A 25,031-nucleotide genomic window follows, 5' to 3' on the forward strand; every position below is an offset into this window, starting at 1 on the left:
CCAGCCCTACCCCTCCCATTTTTTGATGCACGACGGACGGACACAATAATCCCCTGTGGGCTGGTGGTCGTCAAGGAGCATAAACCATTACACACTCCGGTCATCCTCGCAGCATTAGCTTTCGGCGAGCCATTTAACAAAGACGGTCACCGCATCGGCCGCTTTTAGATGCGCTTCTGCAGCCATCTGGAACGCTCTTCCTTCCAATATTAGGAAGCCACTGGAGCTATGCAATTTAAAATCATCTAGATTGGAAACTAATTTCTTTACAACTGCATTTTGTGTTAAGTTTGTTCTTCACCCACACATCAAATTAGCAAGGTTGCCGAAAAAAGTTCAACGTCCATATATACATGTCAACACACACAACTAAAAACAATATCTTGCGATTTCTAGATTTTCATATAAAGCACTTAATCGCTATGTTCATGGTAGGCACAGCTCGATGGCATCAAGCCGTCGTTGAAAATTGTACCAGGTGGGGTCGCAGTTAAGGATGCTCATAGAGACTCTGACACAACTCGCAGAAGCCTCTCCCTGTTGGAGAAACAACAAATCACTTGGCATTAGACAAGCTGAATAAAACATGAAGTGGAGGTTGGAGTCAGGGTCCAGGGTAGCTCTGCCGGGTCCTCAGGTTAAAACCAGCTCCTGTTTTCCTGCGGTTGTCCCGGTCCCGTCCACGGGCCCTGTTCCAGTTCCGGCTTCGCCCTCCCAGGGGCCCGGGGCCGGAGTCTCCGTTGCCAGCGCCTCCACCGGGTGGCCGTTGTGGCGGCTCCCCCGCTCGCTTCATCGCTGCCAGCTCCTGCAGGGCAGCGGCGATGGAGCCCAGGTGGCGCTCGGCGTGCCGCTGGCTCTCGGCCTGCTCCCTCAGCAGGCGCAGGTGCTCGAGGCCCTGGGCCACGAGCTGCTGCTGCATCTCGGCCAGTGCGTCCAGTCGCGACAGCAGCTCGCCCACGGGTCGGCCGAGCTCACGCGTGGTCGCGTCACACTCGTGCGCGGTGGAGTCACGCTCAGTTGCATCACGCTCACGCGTGGTCACGTCGATGCGAGGGGTCGGGGCCTGGGGTGGGGGAGGGGCCGCTGCATGCGCGCCCCTGTGGGACACACGGGGGGGGAACCGAAGAGGAAAAATGGTGGCCGGGGCTGGGCAGGGCAGCGCGGACGACTTCTCCGTGCTGGAGATGGGGGCGAGGGGGCGTCCACCCACAACGACGGGCGGAGAGGAGGAGCCTCTCGCCGCCCATGCCTCGTCGGAACTCTCCGCCAGCTCCTCCTCCTGCCGCTCCTCCTCCTCTTCCTCGTCTTCCTCCTCCTCCACATTATCACGCCGCTCTACATCGGAGATAGACGACGACTCGTCTGCTCCCTCTTCCGTCGACTTCGCCGCCGCGTAGTGCAGCGGGCCGCCCACCAGCGGTGCCACGGGGCCCAATACCAGGAGGTCGACAGCCTTTTCGTCCGGCCACGCGTCGGCCCCCGCTGCCACCATAGCAGGCGGCTCTGCCCCATTGCCGCGGTCGACGGAGCCCCGTGCGGACCACCCCACGTCCCAGACGGCGAGCCCCTCCATGGACAGCTCGGGGAAGGTGCCGAGGGCGAGCTCCTCTGGTCGGGTGAGCACAACCCCGACCGGCAGCCGCTTGATCCCCGTTAGCTCGGCGCTGCCGGCTGCCCGCAGGGCCTTCCTCTTGGCCCACCGCCGGAGGTCGTCCCAACGGCGCCGGCACTGGTCGCGCGTGCGGGGGAAGATGCTGTGCGCCCGCACCGCGTGGGCGATCTCGGCCCAGGCCCGGCGACGCGTGGCCGCGTTGGCGAGGGCGCCGCCATGGCCGTAGAGGGGCCCCACGCGGCGGGCCGCTTCCTGCGCCAGGGTGAGCATCTCGCGTGGGGAGAACCGCGTGACCCGGGGGCCCCGCACCTTCTTCACGAGGCGCCGCATTGCCAGCCTGGATCCTCGCTGGCACGGCCAGTCCGGCGGAGGGGGAGGTTGGGTGGGGGGCGGGGGGCAATTCATTCAGACCCTGAGGAAGTCCCACAATCTCTTACGACTGCACGTGAAATATAAAAACTCACATAGCGGCACACAGCTCTCACCTCTGGATAGCACAATGGAGGCCATTAAGTAACTTGAACCATGCAAGGCTGCAAGCCTAAGATCATCTTTAACAACGAATTACTCATCAATATCAGACAGCCTGCAGCACGTGCACTGCATGACAACTTCATGTATCATGGATCAATTACATACGACATGTACAAATAGAAGTTTATCAGATCATTCATAACGACTTAATGAAAGTTATCACAACTGCAGGAATCAACATTGAGAATTGTTACATGTCCTGGAACCTGCTACTTTAGTAGCGAGAGCAGATCAACCAGGAGACAACGATGAGGATGATGCTGAGAGTGGCCATCATGACGACCATGATTGTAGCAGTAACAAATAAACAAGGAGATGGCGTCAACTTAAACATAACAAAGCTGTGAGTCAAAGATCTTCTTTACAACAAATTCCTTATCCACACAGGATAGTTTGCACTCTCATGGCCGCACATGTTTTTCAAGTGCTGCATGACCTTTGATTTAAAGCTTTCGTGACTGCAGGGATTCATATCCTTGGTTCTTTCGGTAAAGTCACGTATTTTATTATTTCCCTTCTACGTGACTTTACCGAAAGAACCAAGAATATGCTGCATGACCATTCGCTTATCCCAAATGGCTAATAAAACTGTGATTCCAAAATGTATTGAAAACCCAAAACAGATCCCCAAGAGCTAAATGCCTGACCTATATCTTGTGCTCAATGTCCAAAGCTGAAGGGAAGCTTATCCTCAAATGCTTTTGACAAGAGTTGATGAACAGGTGCCTCCAAAACGGGCTGCCTTCAGGCAATAATTTCTGCACACAAGACCTCGTCTGCCACCTGACATAAGAATAAGTATTAATACTGCAAGAGGAATCCGATGAACTATAGAGCTTTTTTTCACGGATGTCTAGTAGGGGCACTAGGTCAGAACGTTACAACACAGTACAAAAAACGATAGTCGTGCAAAGTACAAGGGAGGTGAACAAATCACCCAAATACAAATACAGTACATACATTTAAACCCATAATAGAGGTCTTTTCGGTTATATCGCGTAAATATATAAATGTGTCGTTAAAACCCGCAACCAACCGACAAAGCCAACTAGTAAGGGTTGTCACGTAAACAGAACGTGGCCAATTCGTCATGAGTACAGCACACTGGTGTGTTGGAGAGCCAAGCCTCAACATTTACAAACTGAGTACGACGTTTCGCCAGTAATTACTACTAGCTTCATCAGGCGAGAGCCAGATTTGAAATCTAGCTTCATCAGGCGAAAGCCAGATTTCATCATACATGGAAAGTGTAGGCCAGGCGAAACAGGTGAGTATTTAGAGCAGATGTAAACAAGGTTAGTGACCTTGCCTGTCCCACCACAGGTGGCAGGGTGTTCCATAGACTTTGGGCAGCGCATGAAAATGCTCAGCACATGGAGGAGATGTAAATTAAAGGATTAGAGATGTTGTGACGGTACATGCAAGTGAATCAGCTGTTGAATGTAAAATGGTGCAAGGCCATTTGAGGCCTTGTATGTTAGCAGCAACACTTTAAATTGGACCCTTAATTAAATTTTAAGCCAATGCAGATATTTTATTATAGTGCTAAAAATGTGCTCACTGAATGAGGTTTGCATGAGCATCCTGGCAGTCACGTTCTGGAGCAGCTGCAGGAGGCCCAAGACTTTGGTTGGAACCCCGAGTAACAAAGCATTGCATATATAGGCGTCAGGGTCAGGATCGAACCCACAACCTCCTGCATACCAGGCGTGGTGGTTAACATCTCGTCACCAAATGGCAATGCTTTAAACACCTCACTCTGCACTCAATTAAGGCTGAGTCGACACGGGGGCGATCCACATACAGGTACGGTTATCACTCTCAATTGATGCAAACCATGGTCGAGAATTTACGTGGAGTGTGCTGACTACTGTGCCACCACTTCCCACCACTTAACACAGCCATATAAAATGTATGTACGAACAGTCCTCTTGGTTATGAACCTAATAAGTTCCTGAGACCCGTTCGTAAGTCGAATGGTTCGTAAGTCGGAACACAATAATGCACCGCATTTAAATGCCCATACGGATGCCCGATCCCATCACTCTTGGAAACGAATTTGGCACAAACCCCGGCAAGGTCTAAGACCACCCCCCCCCCTCCTCCTCTCAGGACAATTAAATTTAAGTTCCTACATGGCACATATCCCACTAACCAACTGAGGGATAAATTCTCCCAGACCATATCCCCAGACTGCCCTACGTGCCCCCCGGGCACCATCCAAACCTACATTCACATCTTCTGGACATTCTATGGTAAAATAACCGATCTGTACAATGTGATGTCCGGCACCGATATACTACCTAGCATTGAATCCTCCCTCCTGGGCCTGAAACCCCTCGTGAATGCCACTCCAGAGACCCTGAGTGTACTTGACTATCTATCTGACGCACCACATACCACTGGGATTTTTGCACAGTGTTGGTGTACGGTGCTTTTTCTGCAATATTTTGCTGTCTTTTCTTGGATTTTCTGTTTGCACATAGTCACTTTAAGATGTTTTCTTGTTCATGTTTTTTTTGTTTGTTGTGGTTGCACCCGATTCAAGAGCTGAATGGCTCACAGGGCTACACCTAATAAATGAAACTTGAAATAAATGAAACATGGCGCCAAGGTCATACGCGTCTGCGTTGGTTCTCTGTCCGAGCCGCCTATCCCGCTATGCACCACTCACACGTGGTGTACGTGTTCCAGTTCACTGGCTAGGTGGTGTTGGTCAGAAATGCAGTGGGATTAAATTGCTGTGTCAACACTGACCGCATTGCAACGGGGCGGGAAGGAGGGGGTGTGATAATGTGGCAGTTAGGGACCCACTCACCTCTCTGCTGTTACTGCACAGGGAGTATTGTAAGAGATGTGGGGTGATGGCAGCTATCTTAACCTGCCTGGTACAACCCAAGGCTCAGTGACATCGCAGAACAGGCTCCCTTGCTCCCGGGGCAGCTGCACACTTCAAAGACAAATATCCCCCGTGTAAGCCTTAACAGACTGTTGGGGCTATTTTTGTTTCTATTTCATGGAAGTTGGCTCTTAAGTACGGGCGTTCATAAGTCGGGCGTTCATAAGTCGGGCGTTCATAAGTCGGGCGTTCGTAAGTAGAGGAATGCCTGTAGATAAAGAATCAAACACACAGTGAGGGAAAAAAGTATTTGATCCCCTGATGATTTTGTACGTTTGCCCACTGACAAAGAAATGATCAGTCTTTAATTTTAATGGTAGGTTTATTTGAACAGTGAGAGACAGAATAACAACAACAAAATCCAGAAAAACGCATCTAAAAAATGTAGCAACAGTCCTGCTCACCTCCTGAGATGCAGGCGCAGGTGAGACGTAGTGGAACTGGAGCGTGGGTGCCCAACTCCGCCCTGAACGACACACACACAGCGACGTCACACTTCACAGCGAAGACACACGATGTCACACGTACAGCGACGTCACAGCGACGTCACACACAGCAATGTCACACGCACAGCGACGTCACACGCACAGTGACGTCACATGTACAGCGACGTCACACGATGACACCTGCACTGCACATCTCTCCCGTCCTCTCCCCGCGTTCCACCGGACAACGTTTGCCGTCATTCCATGCCACCCCTACTATTGCTATTTAAACTATTTAATTTTTATTTCACCAGGTAAGGCCCATTGAGCTGCTATATAGTTCTTTTTCAGAAGTGACTTGGCTATGACAAACAATATCTCAACCAAGTAGCTCATGTGGAAATTTGTAGCAGCCAAACACTCGAAATGCACGTTTATAAACGTGGAGGGAAAAACCAGAGGACCCGGAGAAAAATCCATGCGACCACAGGGATAGAGACACGCAAACTCCAAATAAACACAGGTGGCATCAGTGTCGGGATCGAAGCCATGACATCCTGCATGCCGAGTGAGCTACTTAACATTCCCTAGCCACCGCCCATGCCCCTGGCATCGTCCGCCCAAGAAGAGCGTGACCACGGATGACCGCACGGGTGCCGCCGCTGCTCACCATCGCCCGTGTCCTCCAGCTCCACCTCCACCTCGGCAAACGGGCACGGAGCCATATGGTTCCCCCGCGTCTCCTCTCCCAGCCATGCACGTGGGTCACCGCCACCGCCGTAAGTGTCTTCGCCGGCCTGGAGGACCCCTCCATCAGCTTGCATACCTAGTTGAGCAGCGCACACCCTCTGAGCCCTGCCCGCCACGGGCAGCAACAGCGGCACATGCAGTACCGGTGCCTCTCACCAAGAGAGAGTCGTGATTTTTTTTTATTAATTAACATTTTTTACCTACGTGACTTTACCGAAAAAACCTAAGAATATAGTCCTCTCACCACTACTTCACGTGGGCACGCCTGCACACACCTCCGCAGGGCTCCTCAGCGACTCCCACCACTGTGTCGTGGCACCCGGCACTAAAATTGTATATCACTGAGCACTGACAGCTGTCAAGCTGACACATATATATTTAAAAAAATTCTACAAACTAAATTGCTGTGTCAACACTGACCACATTGCAAGGAAGTGGGAAGGAGGGGGTGTGATAATGTGGCCAGTTAGGGACCCACTCACCTATCTACTGTTACTGCACAGGGAGTATTGTAAGAGATGTGGGGTGATGGCAGCTATCTTAACCTGCCTGGTACAACCCAAGGCTCAGTAACATCGCAGAACAGGCTCCCTTGCTTCCGGGGCAGCTGCACACTTCAAAGACAAAGATCCCCCGTGTAGCCTTAACAGACTGTTGTGGCAAGTGCTGTTAGCGAGTAGCACCTATGAAGGCCAGCACGGCACACGAGGGGGTGGGTAGCCAGCACCACGCCCAGCCACCTTTTTCTTCCCAGTGGCGATGTTTACACACCGCACCAGGTACTCATTTGAGGTAGAGTCGACCCAGGGGAGGCCCAGGACCAATTCAGATAATGGTCACTGGTGTTGGCCGTGAGCGGGAATTAAACTCGGGTCACCAGGTTAGTAGCGCAGCATAGCGCTAACCGCTACAATACTAAATTTTGATTTAAAGCTTTCGTGACTGCAGGGATTCATATTCTTGGTTCTTTCGGTAAAGTCACGTAGAAGGGAAATAATAAAGTAATATAAATATAAAACAATAAAAAATAATAAAGATTTTTAATAATAAAGATTTTTATTGCTTGATATTTATATTATTTTATTATTTCCATTCTACGTGACTTTACCGAAAGAACCAAGAATACGCTACAATACTTTACATGTCACGCACATCGTGGACCTGAAAAATTCTTTGTCGTTCAGATTAGGAATCATCGGGGGGAGAAGAATCACCATGGGAGGGATGACGACTTACTTTCAGTCTTCACGGGAAGCCTGGTAGATGTGCGATCAACGCTCCTGCAGCCAGCACCTGTTGAGGATCAAAAGAGCGAAGTGCACCGACTCTGAACACACAGGCGCACCTTGCAATGGGCAGTGTCGGGAGAAACGGCAAGTGGCTTCTAAACCACGCGTGTTCAAGCCGCACATCGCATCATCCCAAGGCGCCAATGGGTGCAGATAAACCGCTTCAGGTGCGACCAGGGAGTGTGTGCTGCTTCCGAACATCGATGGGGCGTGTTTTTCGATTTAAAGCTTTCGTGACTGCAGGGATTCATCTTCTTGGTTCTTTCGGTAAAGTCACGTAGAATGGAAATAATAAAACATAATAAAATAATTCTCACGACGTTTCGGCCACAACGCAAGCAGCCGTCCTCAGGTGAAGAACAGGTCTGTTGTGTCTTCACAGGTCTGTCGCGTCTTCACGACAGACCTGTTCTTCACCTGAGGACGGCTGCTTGCGTTGTGGCCGAAACGTCGTGAGAATTATTTTATTATGTTTTATTTTTATTATTTTATTATTTCCATTCTACGTGACTTTACCGAAAGAACCAAGAAGATCGACGGGGCGTGTTTACGCGACGGCCCACTGTGTGAATGCGGGGAGCAGAATGTCGCACAGTTTTCAGTTGTAAATTGGGGGTAATGGTGGTGGTGGTGCTGTTGGGGGTGGTGGAGGCTCCTGGTGAGCCCAGGGGCTGCTCGTGAGAGGCGGTTATCACTGCGGCAGTCCCCCTCGCCTTTCCACGGCGCCGCGTCTGTGGGTGGAGACTGGCAATGCATGGCAGCAGCGGTGGTGGTGGTGGAGTCAAAGGGTAGTAAGTGATGTGCTGATGTACGAACCCTATCTTCATTCTTTGGTGGATATTTGCCTCCGTTCTCAAAAGACACCGAATAACCCTCTCCTACTCCCTGGGTACAACAACAGCCACCATTCAACGTCACCATGGCGCTTGTGCCAGGGTATGTGCACGTCCACTACAAAACACCGCACGGCATCGTGCTACATCCAGCAGCGGCGGCAGCAGCTGCACCGGCGGTAGCAGCTGCAGCAGTAGCAGTAGTAGCATTAGTAGCAGCAGTGGTAGCAGTGGCAGCAGCAGTAGCGGCAGCGGCAGCAGCAGCAGGGAGCGCCACCTGCCTTGGGCCAAGCCGTCGCGCGTCATGTTCACCTCCAGCCACATGTCACAGCCGGCCCTGCGCTCATGCACGTTCTTCACAATCGGTTCTACGGAGGAGGGCAGAGAGGGGAGCGACTGAGTTAACGCACGCAACGTTGCTTCACCAAGATCACCACCACGCCTGGTATGAGGTCGATCCTGACCCTGATGATGCCTGCTGTATATTTGGAATTTGCGTGTCTCTCGCCACTGTGGCTAAGAGATGTTAACTACCTCGCCTGGTATCCCGGAGGTCGTGGGTTTATCTCGACCCTGACGCCTGCTGCTGTATAGTTGGAGTTTGCGTGTCTCTCTGTCTCTCGCCACTGTGACTAAGAGATGTTAACTACCTCGCCTGGTATCCAGGAGGTCGTGGGTTTATCTCGACCCTGACACCTGCTGCTCTATATTTGGAGTTTGCGTGTCTCTCTGTCTCTCGCCACTGTGGCTAAGAGATGTTAACTACCTCGCCTGGTATCCAGGAGGTCGTGGGTTTATCTCGACCCTGACGCCTGCTGCTGTATATTTGGAGTTTGCTTGTGTCTCTCCCCATGGTCTTGCGGTTTCTTCTCCGGGCCCTCCCGTTTTTTGCCCCATATTTAGAATGAACGTCACACATCGAGAGTATTTTGCCGCTGCTATACATTTCCACGTCATGACGATCAGCAGATTGTTGAGCTATCACTTGTGATGGCCAGGCAACGTCTGAGAAAGAGCTACATCGCTCATTGGGCCTTACACCTGGTGAAATAAACAAAATAGTTTTTAGTTTTATATTTATGGTGGTGATGGGGGTACTGGTGGTGGGGGTGGGGGGGTGGTGGTGGGGGGGTGGGGGGGGTGGTGGTGGTGGTGGCGGGGGTGGTGGTGGTGGGGTGGATGGTAGGGGTGGTGGTGGTCGAGTGGTGGGAGTGGTGGGGGTGGTGGTGGTGGGGGTGGTGGTGGGGTTGGTGGTGGGGGTGGTGGGGGTGGTGGGGGTGGTGGCGGGGGTGGTGGTGGGGGTGGTGGTGGGAGTGGTGGGGGTGGTGGTGGTTGGGTGGTGGTGGTGGTGGGGGTGGTGGAGGTGGGGGTGGTGGTAAGGTTGGTGGTGGGGGTGGTGGGGGTGGTGGTGGTGGCGGTGGTGGCGGTGGTGGCGGTGGCTCCTAGTGACCCCAGGAGGTGCTCGTGAGGGGTGCTTCTCACCGCGGCCGTCCCCCTCGCGTTTCCACGGCGTCCCATCTGCGGGTGGAGACTGCCGCCTCCAGGCTGCATCCTCATGCTTCACCCTCGGGCGCTGGGAGGGAGCGGAGAGCGGCAGGGACAGAGAGCCAGCCTCCATGGCAGCCACCGCCACCGTTACCGCCGCTGCACGGAAGGGAACGCACACTCGCTCACTCATCGTTCACCGCGCAAAAGCTGAACTATTTTTAATTTTACCAGGTAAGGCCCACTAAGCTATGTAGCTATTTTTCAGAAGCGACCTGGCTATCACAAATGATAGCTCAACGAAGTGGCTTATCATGTGGAAATTTATAGCAACCAAATATTCTTAAAACGGATGTCGATTCTAAATGTTGAGTGGAATACCAGAGGACCCGGATAAAAATCCACGCGACCACGGGGAGAGAGAGAGAGACATACAAACTCCAAATATGCAGCAGGCATCAGGGTCAGGATCAAACCCACAACCTCCTGTATACCAGGCGAGGTAGTTAACATATCCTAGCCACCGCAGCTCCGCCACATTATTATCTGTCCATCAGCATTTTCGGTATTCTCATTGTTGTTATCATCCTAAACGTCACACGCATCCCATCGTCGTCATCATCATCAACGTCCACTCATTTGAGGCTGAGTCGGCCTGGGGGAGGCCCATGTGTGGTTACTAACATCATCACCACCATCACCAACATAACCACCATTATCATCATCATCAACACCATCATCACCATCACCACCATGATCACCATCACCAACATAATCACCATCACCACCATCATCACCGTCACCACCACCATCACCACCATCATCATCACCACCAAAGAGAAAGATCCCCCATACAGCCTTAATATACTCTTGGGGCAATTGCTGTTAGCGAGCACCAATTCACCACTAAGTGACGGTGACGTCACTATGGTGCCCGTGCCAGGCCAGGTGCACTTTGAGGCCATGGGAAGTGTCGAAGGCTCGTTGACACGAGGTCTCGGGACAGACCCAGGTACCATGGGTTGGCTGACTGAGATGACTGGTAGATGCACCCGCTGTACCTCCTACTGTGCCCACTTGCTGAATTGTATCCACCCAGCACTTCGCTCATTGTTGTGAGCATCGCTCCTCTGCCCTCCGTTGTTGCTGGAGGGCGATTACCTCCAACTGCCTCGTAGCGTTTTTCACGAGCCTCCTCTATCGAGGCCAATCTTGACACCGCTCATACCATTTGTCGGCAAGTGCACTCAGCACCACATTCTCCTGTACCAAATCAGTCCATGTCTTCTCCAGCCCATGTTGTGCCCATTTAGCCCACTCTATGTGGCCAAACAAAAAGCTACTAAGGCACGCGGTGGCTGGGTATGGTGGGCGACATGACCCAGCCAACGCAGCCTTGCCTGCCAGAGGAGCTCACTGATGGGAATGTGTCCAGATCTTTCAAGGATTTGTGAGCTCCTCACACAATCTAGCCTGGTTAAACCCAGGATGGATCGTAGGCATGCCAACCTGAATGTTTCTAACCGGCGCAGATTATTCCATTAGAGGGGTCCACGTTTCACAAGCATAGAGAAGGGGGGACATGACTGTGGCCGAGAAGACCCGAAGCGTTGTGCGAAGCTACAGACCAGGTAGCTCCCACACAGCATTGCGCAGCTGATGAAAAAATAATGCTGCCCGACTGATTCGGAGTGAGACCCCTGCTGTCAAACGGGAGCTGGTCATAAGCACAATGACCAGGTATGGGAAACTCTCCACTCTCTCCATAACTGCTCCATCACCAATTGGGAGCTGAAGGGGGTGGAGTGTTTGGTGGCACAAAATACCCAGGCAGGTGCTTAGTTTTAGTGGGGCTGCTGGTAAGGCCCAACCTCTTAGTGGGACACTGCATGTTCAGCAGCAGCGCCTCCAACTCCTCCTCTGAGTAAGCAGCAATCACCAGATCATTATGGTTGACCAATAAGGAGCCATCCCACAACCGCACCCGGGCATCGATCAGCCTCCCGTTGTATCTGTACTAGATGGAAATTCCTCCGGTACAGCAATGGAAAGCTTCTCTAACAACGTGGTCAAAGATGATGTTAAATAATGTGGGAGCCAGAGGACATCCCTGTCGCACCCCAAGGTGAACAGGGAATGGCTCCGACTCCTGGCCACATAGCTTTACCTAGGCCTGTCCACCATCATAAAGGCCCTTAATAATTGTGAGCCGAGAGTCTGGGACTCCGAAAGCATGATGAACTGCCCACAGCCCTATCCTGTTGATGGTATCATAGGCCTTGACCAGGTCAATAAAGCAGAGATGCAGGCCTTGTTGGAATTCCCTACACCTCTGCTGTAGCAGAAAGACAGAGTATATGGCATCCGTGCAGGGCCACCCTGGTCTGAAACCACATTGGGGCTCCACAAGCCTCTCCTCAGCATGCCTGAGAAGGCGATATTGAATAATCCTTGCCAGGACCTTTCTCGACACAGTGAGAAGAGAGATGCACCCATAGTTGCTACAACCTATCCAGGGACCACCAGGGCATCTTTCCAATCCTGCGGAACCTATCATGTCGTCCAGACAGTTGTGATGATTTCATGTAGGGCAGTCTGCACACAGATGCCATCCTCCCTCAGCATTTAGCTTGGGAAATCGTCTCTGCCAGGCACTTTTCCTGGTCTCAGACTTCGGATTGCCCCTCGCACTTACTCCACAGATGGCACCTCAGCCAACCATTCAGAAGAGGTGGCTACTTCTGCCAATATTTGAGGCTCGGCAGCTTTAGCAGAGTCGTCCAAACCTTGCCCCATGATGTTGTCTGGGCTGAGGGAATTCCCCTCCCTCAAGACCTCACAAAAATAATTTTCAAACCTGCAGATCTATTCCTGGGGGTCGGAGGTCAGATTAACGTCCTTTCCCTTAAGCATGTTGATAGGTGAGGTGCTGCAGGTTATTTTTTGATGGAATTAAATAGTGATTTGTAATTGTGGGCTACTGAGGCAGATTTCATCTCTTGAACAACCTGCGCCCACCACTCATCCTTGCAGCTCCGCACGGCCCTCCGAATCTCTGAGCGAAGGCTGCGGTAAGCCTCCTCATTCTCCGATGTTGGATGTTGTAGACAGGAGTGGGCCTGTCGTTTTTTCTCTACCAGCCGGAACACCTCCTCCTTCAGCCAGCGTCTCTGAGGAGGTCTGGACCATGGGTGGAAAAAACCCGATTTTTCCAGCGGCAGGCATCGGGTTTTTTCTTTAATACAATTAAACCCGATTTCGGGGAATTAAAACCTGGTTTAATGAATACGAAACTCTGATCCAAGGCTTAGGCTGCTTCCTCGTCGTTGCTGCTATCGTACTCGGGGCCGTCGGGCACGGGGTAGTCGTAGAATGCGGCGGGCAGGTTGGTCTTGATGAACACGAGCTTCTCCACAATCGTGGGCGCCAGTGAGTTCCTTAGCTTGGAATGGATGAAGCCCATCGTTGAGAAGTTGGCAAAGTGCGGTTCTGCAATTAGAACCAAATAAACCGGATTTCTCCCAATCTCAGATGATCGGGTTTCATATAAAGACAATTAAACCCGATTCTAAAAAACCCGACTGTGCCACCCTTGGTCTGGACTGCATACCCAATGCAGCCGTTGCAGCTGCATGAGCCACAGTCCTGATACCTCACCTATTTACCCTCAGCATCAGAAGGAGGAGGCGGGTATGATGCGAACCCCAGCTGCAAGCGATGTTGAAACTCTTGCTTGCAACTATCGTCAGCTGAGACCAGGCCAACATCATCACCACCACCACCAATACCCACCATTCGCCAAGTGACGTCTCACGGCGCCTGTGCCAGGCCAGGTGCACTTTGAGGCCACGTGGAGTGTTGAAGGCTCGCTGACAGGAGGTCTCGGGACAGACCCAGGTGCCATGCGTTGGCTGAGATGATGGTAGTTACCACCAGTGCCCCCCCTTCCACTGTGCCAACTTTGCCAACTCGCTGTATTTTAGCCGCCCGGCACTCCGCTCATTGTTGTGAGCGTCGCTCCTCTACCCTCACCACCATTATCACCACCACCATCATCACCATCATCATAATCACCACCATTATCACCAAATCATCACTATCACCACCACCACCATCATGAACACCAAAGAAAACAAAGATCCCCCATGTAGCCTTAACAAACTGTTGGGCAAAGTGCTGTAAGCGAGCAGCACCTATGAAGGCCGGCACGGCACACGACGGGGTGGGTAGCCAGCACCACGCCCGACCGCCTTTGTCTCCCTCGTGGCGAGGTTTACTACACACCGCACCAGGTACTCATTTGAGGCTTAGTCGACCTCGCGTCTTGCGCTGACTGACTCAGCACTCACCTCGCTCCTTGCGCTGACTTCTCGCGAGAGCAGTGGGTAACGACGAGGAATCTCGCGAGAGCAGTGGGTAACGGGCGGGGAGTCTCGCGAGAGCAGTGGGTAACGGGCGGGGAGTCTCGCGAGAACAGTGGGTAACGAGGAATCTCGCGAGAGCAGTGGGTAACGGGCGGGGAGTCTCGCGAGAGCAGTGGGTAACGAGGAATCTCGCGAGATCAGTGGGTAACGGGCGGGGAGTCTCGCGAAAGCAGTGGATAACGACAAGGAATCTCGCGAGAGCAGTGGGTAATGACGAGGAATCTCGCGAGAGCAGTGGGTAACGACGACGAATCTCGCGAGAGCAGTGGGTAACGGGCGGGGAGTCTCGAGAGAGCAGTGGGTAACGACGAGGAATCTCGCGAGAGCAGTGGGTAACGACGAGGAATCTCGCGAGAGCAGTGGGTAACGACGAGGAATCTCGCGAGAGCAGTGGGTAACGACGAGGAGTCTCGCGAGAGCAGTGGGTAACGATGGGGAATCTCGCGAGAGCAGTGGGTAACGGGCGGGGAGTCTCGCGAGAGCAGTGGGTAATGAGGAATTTCGCGAGATCAGTGGGTAACGACGAGGAATCTCGCGAGACCAGTGGGTAACGAGGAGTCTCGCGAGAGCAGTGGGTAACGACGAGGAATCTCGCGAGACCAGTGGGTAACGGGCGAGAGGTAACAGGGGACGAGTATCGGTTGAGCGATTCATCGCCCCAACCGATCCAGGTATTCGATTCCGATAGATTTCGTCGCCCTGGCGTCGTGAGCGGGAATCGTGCGACCTAAGGAATCGACTCACGTCGAGCGATGTCGGTGACTTTTGACGCGGACAGCGATTCGATTCCTCGCTTAACCAAATGGCGAAATCGGAATCGCCAATCGATGTTGACAGGTGGCGAATCGATCCAGTGTCAGGGTCGTGGCTACGGCCCTCACTCAACACCTCCTCCTCACCTCTCCCCTCAACTCACCTCCTCACCACCTCCGTCATCTCTTCCCCTCCTCACCTCTCCCTCACCACTTCCTCACCTCCCTCACCACTCCCTCACAGTTCCCTCCCAGGGAGCTCCTCTCATCACGGAGCCGCGCTCACTGTGAGTAGTGTCGGTGACGGTGGTGATGTTGGTGATGTTGGTAACGATGGTGATGGTGGTGATGATAGTAAGGGGGGTTGATGATGGTAACGGTGGTGATGGTAACAGTGGTGACGATGGTGATGATGGTAACGATGATGGTAACTATGGTGATGGTAACGATGGTAACGGTGGTGATGGTAACGATGGTGATGGTAACGATGGTGATGATGGTAACGGTGGTGATGATGGTAACGATGGTGATGGTAACGGTGGTGATGATGGTAACGATGGTGATATGGGGAGCCTTACGAATCCGTTCCACCCGAGTTCGATTCCCACTCACGGCCACCAACAAGCGATGATATCGATCATCTGAACCGGTCCTGGGCATCCCCGAGGTCGACTCAGCCTCAAATGGGTACCTGGTGTAGCGATGTGGAGTCAGGGAGACAAAGGTGCTGGCCACATGGTGCAGTTCGCTAACAGCACTTGCCCCTACAGTCTGTTACAGGCTACCTGGGGAAGCTGTGTCTTGGTGGTGATCAGTGATGGTGATGTTGGTTGTTGATGTTCATATTGGTAAATTGTGATGATGGTGAGTGCTCAAGTGATGTCTTTAGATAAGATTATTGATAACGATGCTGATGATGGAGGTGATCATGCTCCTGTTACACACGACTGGAGTATGGGGCCGTCCATAAATGACGTCACGCGATTTTTGACGATTTTTGACCCCCCCCCCCTTCGTCACACGACGTCACAAAAAGTGTGACCCCCCCCCCTCAAATATGACGTCACAAAGCTCTGCCCCCCCCCCCCCAAAAAAACATGCTTAAAATCGCTTTAAACTATTGTCATTGTAGTGCGTATTTAATGTGGCGCTGCACTCTGATGTTGTAGGAGAAAACATTTATTAAAAAGTATATTTAATTAAGTAGAACGTTTCGATTTAAAGCTTTCGTGACTGCAGGGGTTCATCTTCTTGGTTCTTTCGGTAAAGTCATCATGTGGAAGGGAAATAATAAAATAATAAAAATAAAACATTAAATCATTCTCACGACGTTTCGGCCACAACGCAAGCAGCCGTCCTCAGGCGAAGAACAGGTCTGTCGAGAAGACAGCGTCTGAATGACACCCCAGGCTTGGAGAGTCTATTTAAGCTGGGATGAAGGGGGAAGAGCGCCTTGACAAAATAATTTGCATATCAAAATGAATTTTAGCATATTTATGGGAAATGCAGATATGCGATTAGTACTACTTGTGAAATTATTTTATTATGTTTTATTTTTATTATTTTATTATTTCCATTCTACGTGACTTTACCGAAAGAACCAAGAAGATAAGTAGAACGTGTTGTCTACACTTATTTAAAGTTGCGCATTTTGATGTGACGTCACATTTCTCACCCCCTCCCCCCCCTCGTCACACATCGTCACAAATGTCTGACCCCCCCCCGCTCCCTCTAGGTGCGTGACGTTATTTATGGACGGCCCCTAGGATGGTTAATAGTGGTGGTGGTGGCTCTAGAAAATACCTCGATATACGAAGCGGATCCTGGAGCTTCGTTTGTATGTGGATAGGCCTCGGCAAGGTAAGGTAAAAGTTAAAAGGTAAAAACAACGAGCCTATTTTTACCCTACCTTTTACCTTACCACAATACAATCACTCTACCATACCTTTTACCCTTTAGCAGGTAAGGTAAAAGGTAAAAAGCAACGAGCCTACCTTTTATCCTACCTTTTACCTTACCACAATACAATCACTCTACCCTACCTTTTACCCTTTAGAAGGTAAGGTACAAGGTAAAAGGTAAAAAGCAACGAGCCTACCTTTTACCCTTACCCCATATAAATTACCCGATTACAGGGTAATTACTAGGGAACTACACATGAACAAGGTTTATAACGGTAAATGCTATAAGGTAGAGCGCTTTATTCATATAGAATACTCTCGATGATTCAAATTTTACACGCTTGTTGTTGTTGTCATTGTCGTTGTTGTTGTCGTTGTTGTCATTGTCGTTGTTGTTGTCGTCGTTGTCATTGTTGTCGTTGTTGTCATCGTTGTATCCTCAAATGTTGTAACACTTTTTTTTACCCATTTCCTAATGTGGTATCGACTGCAAACTTGGTATACTTATGTCATACTGATGACAACACTATATTCTATCATAATATCCTTTTTGTATATGTTATGTTTCGGCTTGGGTCTAATTGTCCACGGTCAACTGACGTTGGCTGTAAATCACCACGGTCCCTTACGCTATAGCAAGCTTCGGGGCCACTTCCTGGAGTCATTGAGTTCTGCCATGACTAGTACATTTAATAAAAGCGTGTTTTTAAGAAAGTTTTTTTTATATTACTTATTAAATGGAGGCCACGGATTGCGTCACGGAGCTTTTAGTGGTAAACTAGGTACCGTATTTACGGGGTAATACTTCGCGCTACCTTTACCCTACCGGGTAATTCTTCCGAGCTACCTTTACCTACCATTTACCTTACCCCTTGGCATGTGGACATCTTTACCCTTTACCTTTAACCTTTTACCCGGTAAAAAAGGTAAATTACCTTACCTTGCCGAGACCTATGTGGAAACTTGCCACGAGTAACTGATGTTATACAGATGTAGACACTTCGTAACTTACCAATCATATTGTAAACACAAGACCATTTATATAAGATTGAAAATCGAAAAAGATAAACGTGGTAAAAGCAAGGCCGTAGCCATGGAGTGAACATTGGGGGGGACCAAATCTTGAAAACAAATCTAAATTTGAAAAATAATTTCCTGGCTAAAATATTAATAAATTCACTAACACATAGAATGCACTTTTTATTTATGTTTTACAATAATGTCTAATAGTGTATTGTATTACATTGCTCTGTTTTTACCTTTTTTTACCATTTCTTGTTTCATTGTATGCAATGACAGAGATTAGGGATTCATAAAGTACAACCATAACCACAATCATATAAACAGAAATCTATTTTATAGCAATATTTTGGGGGGGACATTTTGAGCATATTTGAATATTGGGGGGCATGTGTCCTGCCCAATATCTCCATATATATAAAAGGCAAAGTTGTGATTATGTGTGTCTGTTCAAAATGTTTAGCGTACTTACCTACATGCAACAAACTTGAAATTTGCCATGTGGGTACTTTCCAGACTGTACACCATGCAAAAATTATAAAAATACACTTTTTTTTGTGGGGGGGGGGGGGGAGCTCAATAATGCATATATTTTTTTGCACGGCAAGTGAGCTGTGCCGTCAAATCTGCCATGTGACCCGCGCATGTGGAAGCGTAACGCATTGTAGTGTAGTGGTTAACGCGCTGCGCTACGAACCCGGCGACCCGAGTTCGATTCCCGCTCACGACCACCACCGGTGACGATTATTTCAACCGCTCCCGGGCGTCCCCTAGGTCGACTCAGCCTTAAACGAGTAACTGCTGTGGTGTGTGAACATCGCCACTGGGGAGACAAAGGCCGCCGCGCGTGGTGGATCCAAGTCCCAGGCGAAACCGGGTAGTACAGCTAGTATATTATAATTACTGCCTTGGGTAAAAGATATTCACACTCACCAGCAAAACGTTGGGTGCAGCCGTTAGGTTGCATTGCCCAGCAAATTCCACAGCCCTGTGACGCGGTGCCTTGCTGAACGCTGATTGGCCGAGATGAATGTAAACGAACGCTCCAAGGAGCCGCATCTCATAATTGTATTCTTATTCGTGTAGTTACTGTAGATGGGGGCATTGTAACATGTATGAACTAATTTCAATGTATTCTATTTGTTTTTACCATGGATATAATGGGGAATACATCTGAAGAGGAGACTTGAGCTGGTTAAGGATCTTTATTTTCAAGGCAACGTCACACCACACTTTCCCATCCAAAACCAACTTCGAACCCTCCCACTCTTTTCCCTTAAATAGTCCATCTCCCCCCTTTTCTACCAATCCCCTTCTCGGGGTTTTCCCGCCCTTTGTTATATTCCTTCTCGCACCAATCTGATCAGAGTGTCCTCCACTCGGATTGCGCGTCGTGCATGGCAGTGCTCCCGTGACCCTTAACCCGTGGTTGTGTGGTGTTTGTGTGTGAGGATGTCCCGAACTTCCTCTACACATCCATAGCTATACAGGGGAATTATCCCCGCGAATGACAGGGAGGATGGTCTCGGGTAGTTAAAAATCGTGGATAATCCAAATATATCAATTTGCCGTGGAAAATGTAGTCTGGTAATGAACAAAGGAGGAAACATTTCGATATATAACGAATACTAACGATCGACCAGCTCAGCAGAAGACTCGGCCCACGCAGTGGATGATAGCAGAGTCCCGCCAATCAACATCAATCAAACTCCACTACCCATTGTTGTAAAGATATTATGTACTATGGAGGCGCTCACGTGGATTTTGGATTGACCGGAGAAACATATTTGTTCGGTTTAAGCACATGACTTGTAGTAAACATTTCCAAGAATAACAATGTTGTATTACTGGCCATAACAGAGGTATTTTAGGTTAGATCGCGTAAATATATAAATGTGTCGTTAAAACCCGCCACCACCCAACACAGCCGTCTAGCAAGGGTTGTCACGTCAACAGAACGTGGCCAATTCGTCACGAGTACAGCACACCGGTGTGTTGGAAAGCCAAGCCACAACATTTACAATCTGAGTACGATGTTTCGCCAGTAATTACAACTAGCTTCATCAGGCGACAGCCAGATTTGTGGAGAAGTCCACCTGTTTCGTTCCTTATATAGAGGCGTAGATGTCTTGACCACGCTTCTGCGCTCTTGCGCAAAGTGTGGAGGGGGGGGGAATTGATGCGTCAATGTAAATTATGCATGCGCATTATGCGAGCCCTTTGATCTTGTCCTTCCTGTCCATTGTGTGTATTGGCATGTTCTGTTTACGTGACAAACCTTACTTAATTGGTTGTGTCGGGTGGTGGCGGGTTTTAACGACACATAAAATATTTACGCGATCTAACCCTAAAGACCTCTTATGGATGATATTGGTCACGAAAGCCTACGTGTTAAATTGTATTACTGTGTTTAGATGATTAATTAGGGCTTAAGGGAAAATCCAAGTGTTGTTAATTTATGTCAAAATCTCATGTGCATGGTTAATCTGCATATTAAAACTTCGTTCATCGAATATTCGCATATCGAGGTAATACTGTGAATACCATTATCCCCACCAAAACAAAGCACCTGCCTGTGTATTTTGGGTCATCAAACCATTCACCCCCTGCATTGCCCATGAGCGATGGGGCAGTTTTGGAGAGAGTGGATGGGTTTCTATACCTGGCCAGTGTGGCTTATGACCAGCTCTGGTTTGGCAGCGGAGGTCTCGCTCCAAATCAATCGACCGGCATGGTCTTCTCATCAGTTGTGTAATGCTGCTGTATGGAAGCTACCTGGCCTGTTGCTCCATATGATGTGCGGGTATTTTCGGCCAGTCATGTCCTCTAATGCTTGCGAAACATGCAGCTCTTCAAAGGAACATCTGCGCCGGTTTGAAACATTCAGGCTGGCCTGCCTGCCTACGATCCATCCTGGGTTTGACCAGACTGGATTACAATGTGAGGAGCTCAAAGTTCCTTGAGACATCAGGACATAGTCCCATCGCTGAGCTCCGGCAGGCGAGGCTGCCTTGGCTGGGTCATGTTATTATTTAGATTATTTTGCTACTATAAATTTCAACGTGATAAACTACTTCTTTGAGTTATCATTTGTGGCCAGGTCACTTCTAACATAGGTCAGTGGGCTTTACCTGGTGAGATTAAACATCGTTTAGTTTTATTTGTACCTTTTTTAAAGTTATTTTTTTACCTTTCCTATACTTAGCACTCCTATCATGTTTTTGTATTGTTTGTTGTTGTAACGTTATGACCCGCCCCTACTGGACATTTGTGAAAAAGAGCTTCATAGCTCTCCTGCAGTATCAACACAATTTCTGATGTAGCCCGCATGCATGCCCAGCCACCGCATGCTCAAGCAGCTTCTGTTTGGCCGGATAGAGGGAGCTAAACGGGTGCAGCATGGGCTTGATACGAGATGGACTGATGTGGTACAGAAGGATGTAGAGCTGAGTGGACTTGCCGATGACCGGTACCAGCGGTGTCAAGATCGACCTCTGTGGAAGAGGCTCGTGAAGGATGCTACTGGGCAGTTGGAGGCAGTCGCCCTCCAACAACAATGAAGGGCAATGGAGCGACGTTAACAACGAGTGGAGTCAAGGTCTCCATGTGTAGAGGCTGTCTCTGTGTCCAGGTGTCTCTGTGGTGTAGAGGCTGTCTCTGTGTCCAGGTGTCTCTGTGGTGTAGAGGCTGTCTCTGGGTCCAGGTGTCTCTGTGGTGTAGAAGCTGTCTCTGTGTCCAGGTGTCTCTGTGGTGTAGAGGCTGTCTCTGTGTCCAGGTGTCTCTGTGGTGTAGAGGCTGTTTCTGTGTCCAGGTGTCTCTGGTGTAGCGGCTGTCTCTGTTCAGGTCTCCATGGAGATGGACCCAGTGTGCCCCTGGGTTCCTCCAGCTGCTGCTGCTGCGCTTGAGGTGGCGTTCGTGAAGCAGGAGGAGCAGACGCCATGGGCGCAGGCGGCGGTGAAGCTGGAGGGTGAGGGCCCCTCCTCCCCCTGCACTCACCGCCTACTCACCACACTCACTTTACTCACTCACCATGCTCACTCACCATGCTCACTCACCACACTTACTCACCACACTGACCCCACTCACCCCCTACTCACCACACTCACTCACCATGCTCACTCACCACACTGACCCCACTCACCCCATTCACCCCATTTACACACCACACTCCCTCACCACACTCATCACACTTTTGCACCATGCTCACTGATAATGTCACTTATTACGATTGTTTACCTCGTACCCAGCGTTTGTGTACGCTATAGCCAAATACTGTGCATCACTCACTCACCACGCTCAGCACACTCACCACGCTCAGCACACTCACCACGCTCATTCACCCTGTTCGGGACACTCACCACATTCACTCTGCTCACGATACCATGTTAATGCACCCCACTCACTCACCTCACTCACCTCATTTGCTCATGACACTCACGCATCCCGCTCACTCACCACTCGGCACACTCACCCTACTCACTATACCATGCTCACGCACCCCATTTACTCACCACACTCACCACACTCAATGCCCTCACCCTACTTACCTCGGCTTATCGTGCCGCGTGCTCGTGTATGGATCTGTGCGGAGCGGTGGCGCAGTGGTTAGCACACCGCGTGACGATTTCGGCAGCCCGAGTTGGATTCCCCTCTTACGACCAATATCGGTGACAAATACGCGGACCGGTCCCAGGTCTCCCCTAAGTCGACTCGGCTTCAATGACTACCTGGTGCAGTGTCAAACATCATCACCACCACCTCTTCCACCACCACCCCCATCACCACCACCATATACAGGCGTCAGCGTCGGGATAGAACCCACGACCTCCTGTATACCAGGCGAGGTAGTTAACATCTTGCCACCGTGGCTCCATTAGTTCTGGCCACCCACCCCCTCGTGCCTCGTGCCAACCTTCATAGGTGCAGCTTGCTGACAGCACTTGCCCCCAACAGTCTGTAAAAGGCTATACGGGGGATTTTTGTCTTTGGTGGTAACGGTGGTGGTTGTGATTATAGTGATGGTGGTGCTTGTGTAGTGAGTTCAACTGAGTCGCAGACGTACTCTTTGGAGGTAACACATTTATTGATACCAACACAAAGGGGTAACTGCCCCTTTACCAGATATGGTGGTGGACCACCAGGCTAACTACACTAATCACACTGGGAGTGGCTACAACAGCTTGGGTCCAGGTCCACGTGTTGGTGACTCTTCTCGGACGTAGAAAACGTAGATTCTTCAGGATGACCACAGCAGCCGGTCCCTCTCGGGGACCCGGCTTCTATCCTCCGTGGGGGGGCTGGCTCCGCCCTGAGCCACGACCACCTTCTAGAACCCTCGAGCAGGATCTCGGCCCTGACACGTGACCACCCCTAGCCCCCACCTGGGGGCCCCTGTGTTGACTTTACCGGTCACGTGTCCTGCGGGGTCAACCAGAGTGCCACGGCCCTTAGTAACCCCATTCCCATGGCCGGCACTCTCACACCTTAACCTGTAGGGGTCGGCACTGCACGCAGAGCGTGATGCCACCCAGCATTCCCAGTCAGTGCTCACCGAGCCCCTCTAGGGCCGGTACTGCACCCACGTATACGTGGTGCCCGCGATGTCAATACATCGCACGCCGTGCCTCTCTATAGCCGGCATTACACCGTGAGATCCTCGATGTCACTACACTTGTAATGGTGATGGTGGTGATGGTAATGTAGGTTATGGTGATGGCGATGCTGGTTGTTGATTCTCATTGATACAAGGTGATGATGGTGAGTGATACGGTGATGTGTTTCAATAAGATTGTTGATGGTGATGGAGGTGATCATGTTCCTGTTGTACACATAACGACTGTGGTATGACTCTTGATGGTGGTGGGAAGCAGTCGTGTAGTGGTTAACGCGCTGCGCTACAAACCCAGCGACCCGAGTTCGATTCCCGCTCACGGCCAACATCAGTGACGATTATCTGAACCGGTCCTGGGCCTCGACTAGGCTTCAAATGAGTACCCGGCACGGTGTGTAAACATCGCCACTAGGGAGACAATGGTGGGCGGTCGTGGTGTTGGCCACCCATCCCCTCATGTGCCGTGCCGAGCTTCATCGGTGCAGCTAGCGAACAGCACTTGCCCCTACAGTCCGTGTGTGTGTGTGGTCGCCACAGACGGCTGTGTGGAGAGCTCGGGCGATGCAGCGTGGCTGGGAGTCAAAGTGAAGAGCGAAGCCTCAGGTGGGGACCGAGATCTACCCGTCCACAGCCTTCACAGCAGCCAAATTCAATTACTGTAGACTCGATTATCCGCATGTGGTTCATCTGATTTGCGGATTAACCGCGCACCTGAGATTTTAACGTAAATTAATAACTCGTGGATTTTCCCTTTAGCTCAAATTAATACTCTAACAACAGTTCTACATTGTTATTCTTGTAAATGTTTATTACAAGTCACGTGCTTAAACCGACCAAATATGCGTTCCGGTTAATCCGAAATCCATGTGGTGATCGCCTCTACAGTACAGTAATTGCACATCTTTACAACTGTGGTTAGAGTTGTATTGATGTTGTTTGGCATGGCTTTGGTCTCCACTTAGTGGGCTGAGTCTTACTGAACATGTGCATCGATCGGTCGATCATTAGTATTCGTTCTAAATCTAAAGTGTAACAATCGAAATCTCAGTTGTGCTTTGTTTTGAGTGATTTATCCAATCATTTATTTCGTGAGAAGCTTAAACATAATGTATACTTATATTAATGGTTTATGGTATAGAGAACCGCGGAAAATTATATTTTTTGGATTAACTGCGGTTTTTAATTATCCGGATAATTGAGAGTCTACTCCATAGAGTGAATACTCAACACCTGACGGGAATTTAAAGCAAGCGACTACTCAGCGCATTATTTGGTGGTGAGATGTTATCTCACCTACTCATTCGTTCATCGCACAAAGGCAGTGAAGGAGCCTTGGTGCCAAACGTGTGACATCTTGCGACAGCGTTCAGCACAGACTGCTCTTGCTGCTCTACTCTGACTTCTCCAGTGATTTGTTTAATCCATGGATCATCGACTGCTTCGCACGCTTCCTGATATACAGGAGGTCGTCGGTTTGGTCCCGATCCTATACAAGA

General features: G+C 50.3%; 2 protein-coding genes across 11 annotated transcripts in view; one reads left to right on the forward strand and one right to left on the reverse strand.

The window, feature by feature from the left end:
- On the reverse strand, window positions 1–15,100 carry LOC144737697 (uncharacterized). Of its 3 annotated transcripts, none has more exons than XM_078620541.1 (7): window positions 14,177–15,100; window positions 9,825–9,915; window positions 8,655–8,710; window positions 7,457–7,513; window positions 6,141–6,296; window positions 5,450–5,511; window positions 1–1,960 (listed from the first exon to the last, which is right to left on the reverse strand). In XM_078620541.1, exons 5-7 carry the CDS (start codon window positions 6,292–6,294, stop codon window positions 605–607), a joined length of 1,572 nt encoding a protein of 523 aa, XP_078476667.1. In that variant the 5' UTR covers window positions 6,295–6,296; window positions 7,457–7,513; window positions 8,655–8,710; window positions 9,825–9,915; window positions 14,177–15,100; the 3' UTR covers window positions 1–604. The 3 variants fall into 3 exon arrangements, with proteins under 3 accessions (XP_078476667.1, XP_078476665.1, XP_078476666.1); XM_078620539.1 differs by having other exon boundaries at window positions 8,624–8,710; window positions 14,177–15,092; XM_078620540.1 differs by having other exon boundaries at window positions 8,624–8,710; window positions 9,825–9,986; window positions 14,177–14,973.
- The window catches only part of LOC144737698 (uncharacterized), a 15,825-nt gene continuing 5,248 nt past the window's right edge, over window positions 14,455–25,031 (forward strand). For 2 of the 8 annotated variants that reach the window (XM_078620542.1, XM_078620543.1), the window contains exons 1-4: window positions 14,465–15,290; window positions 16,739–16,863; window positions 21,768–21,891; window positions 24,073–24,138. In XM_078620542.1, coding sequence (XP_078476668.1) covers window positions 16,771–16,863; window positions 21,768–21,891; window positions 24,073–24,138 — 283 coding nt within the window. In that variant the 5' untranslated portion in view covers window positions 14,465–15,290; window positions 16,739–16,770. Of the gene's footprint in view, window positions 15,291–16,738; window positions 16,864–17,540; window positions 17,588–21,767; window positions 21,892–24,046; window positions 24,139–25,031 lie in introns of those variants that run through there. The other 6 variants (XM_078620544.1, XM_078620545.1, XM_078620547.1 and 3 more) reach the window with 6 other exon arrangements.

The sequence above is a fragment of the Lampetra planeri genome, chromosome 72, assembly GCF_965212315.1.
Source record: "Lampetra planeri chromosome 72, kcLamPlan1.2.h2, whole genome shotgun sequence".
NCBI lineage: Eukaryota > Metazoa > Chordata > Hyperoartia > Petromyzontiformes > Petromyzontidae > Lampetra > Lampetra planeri.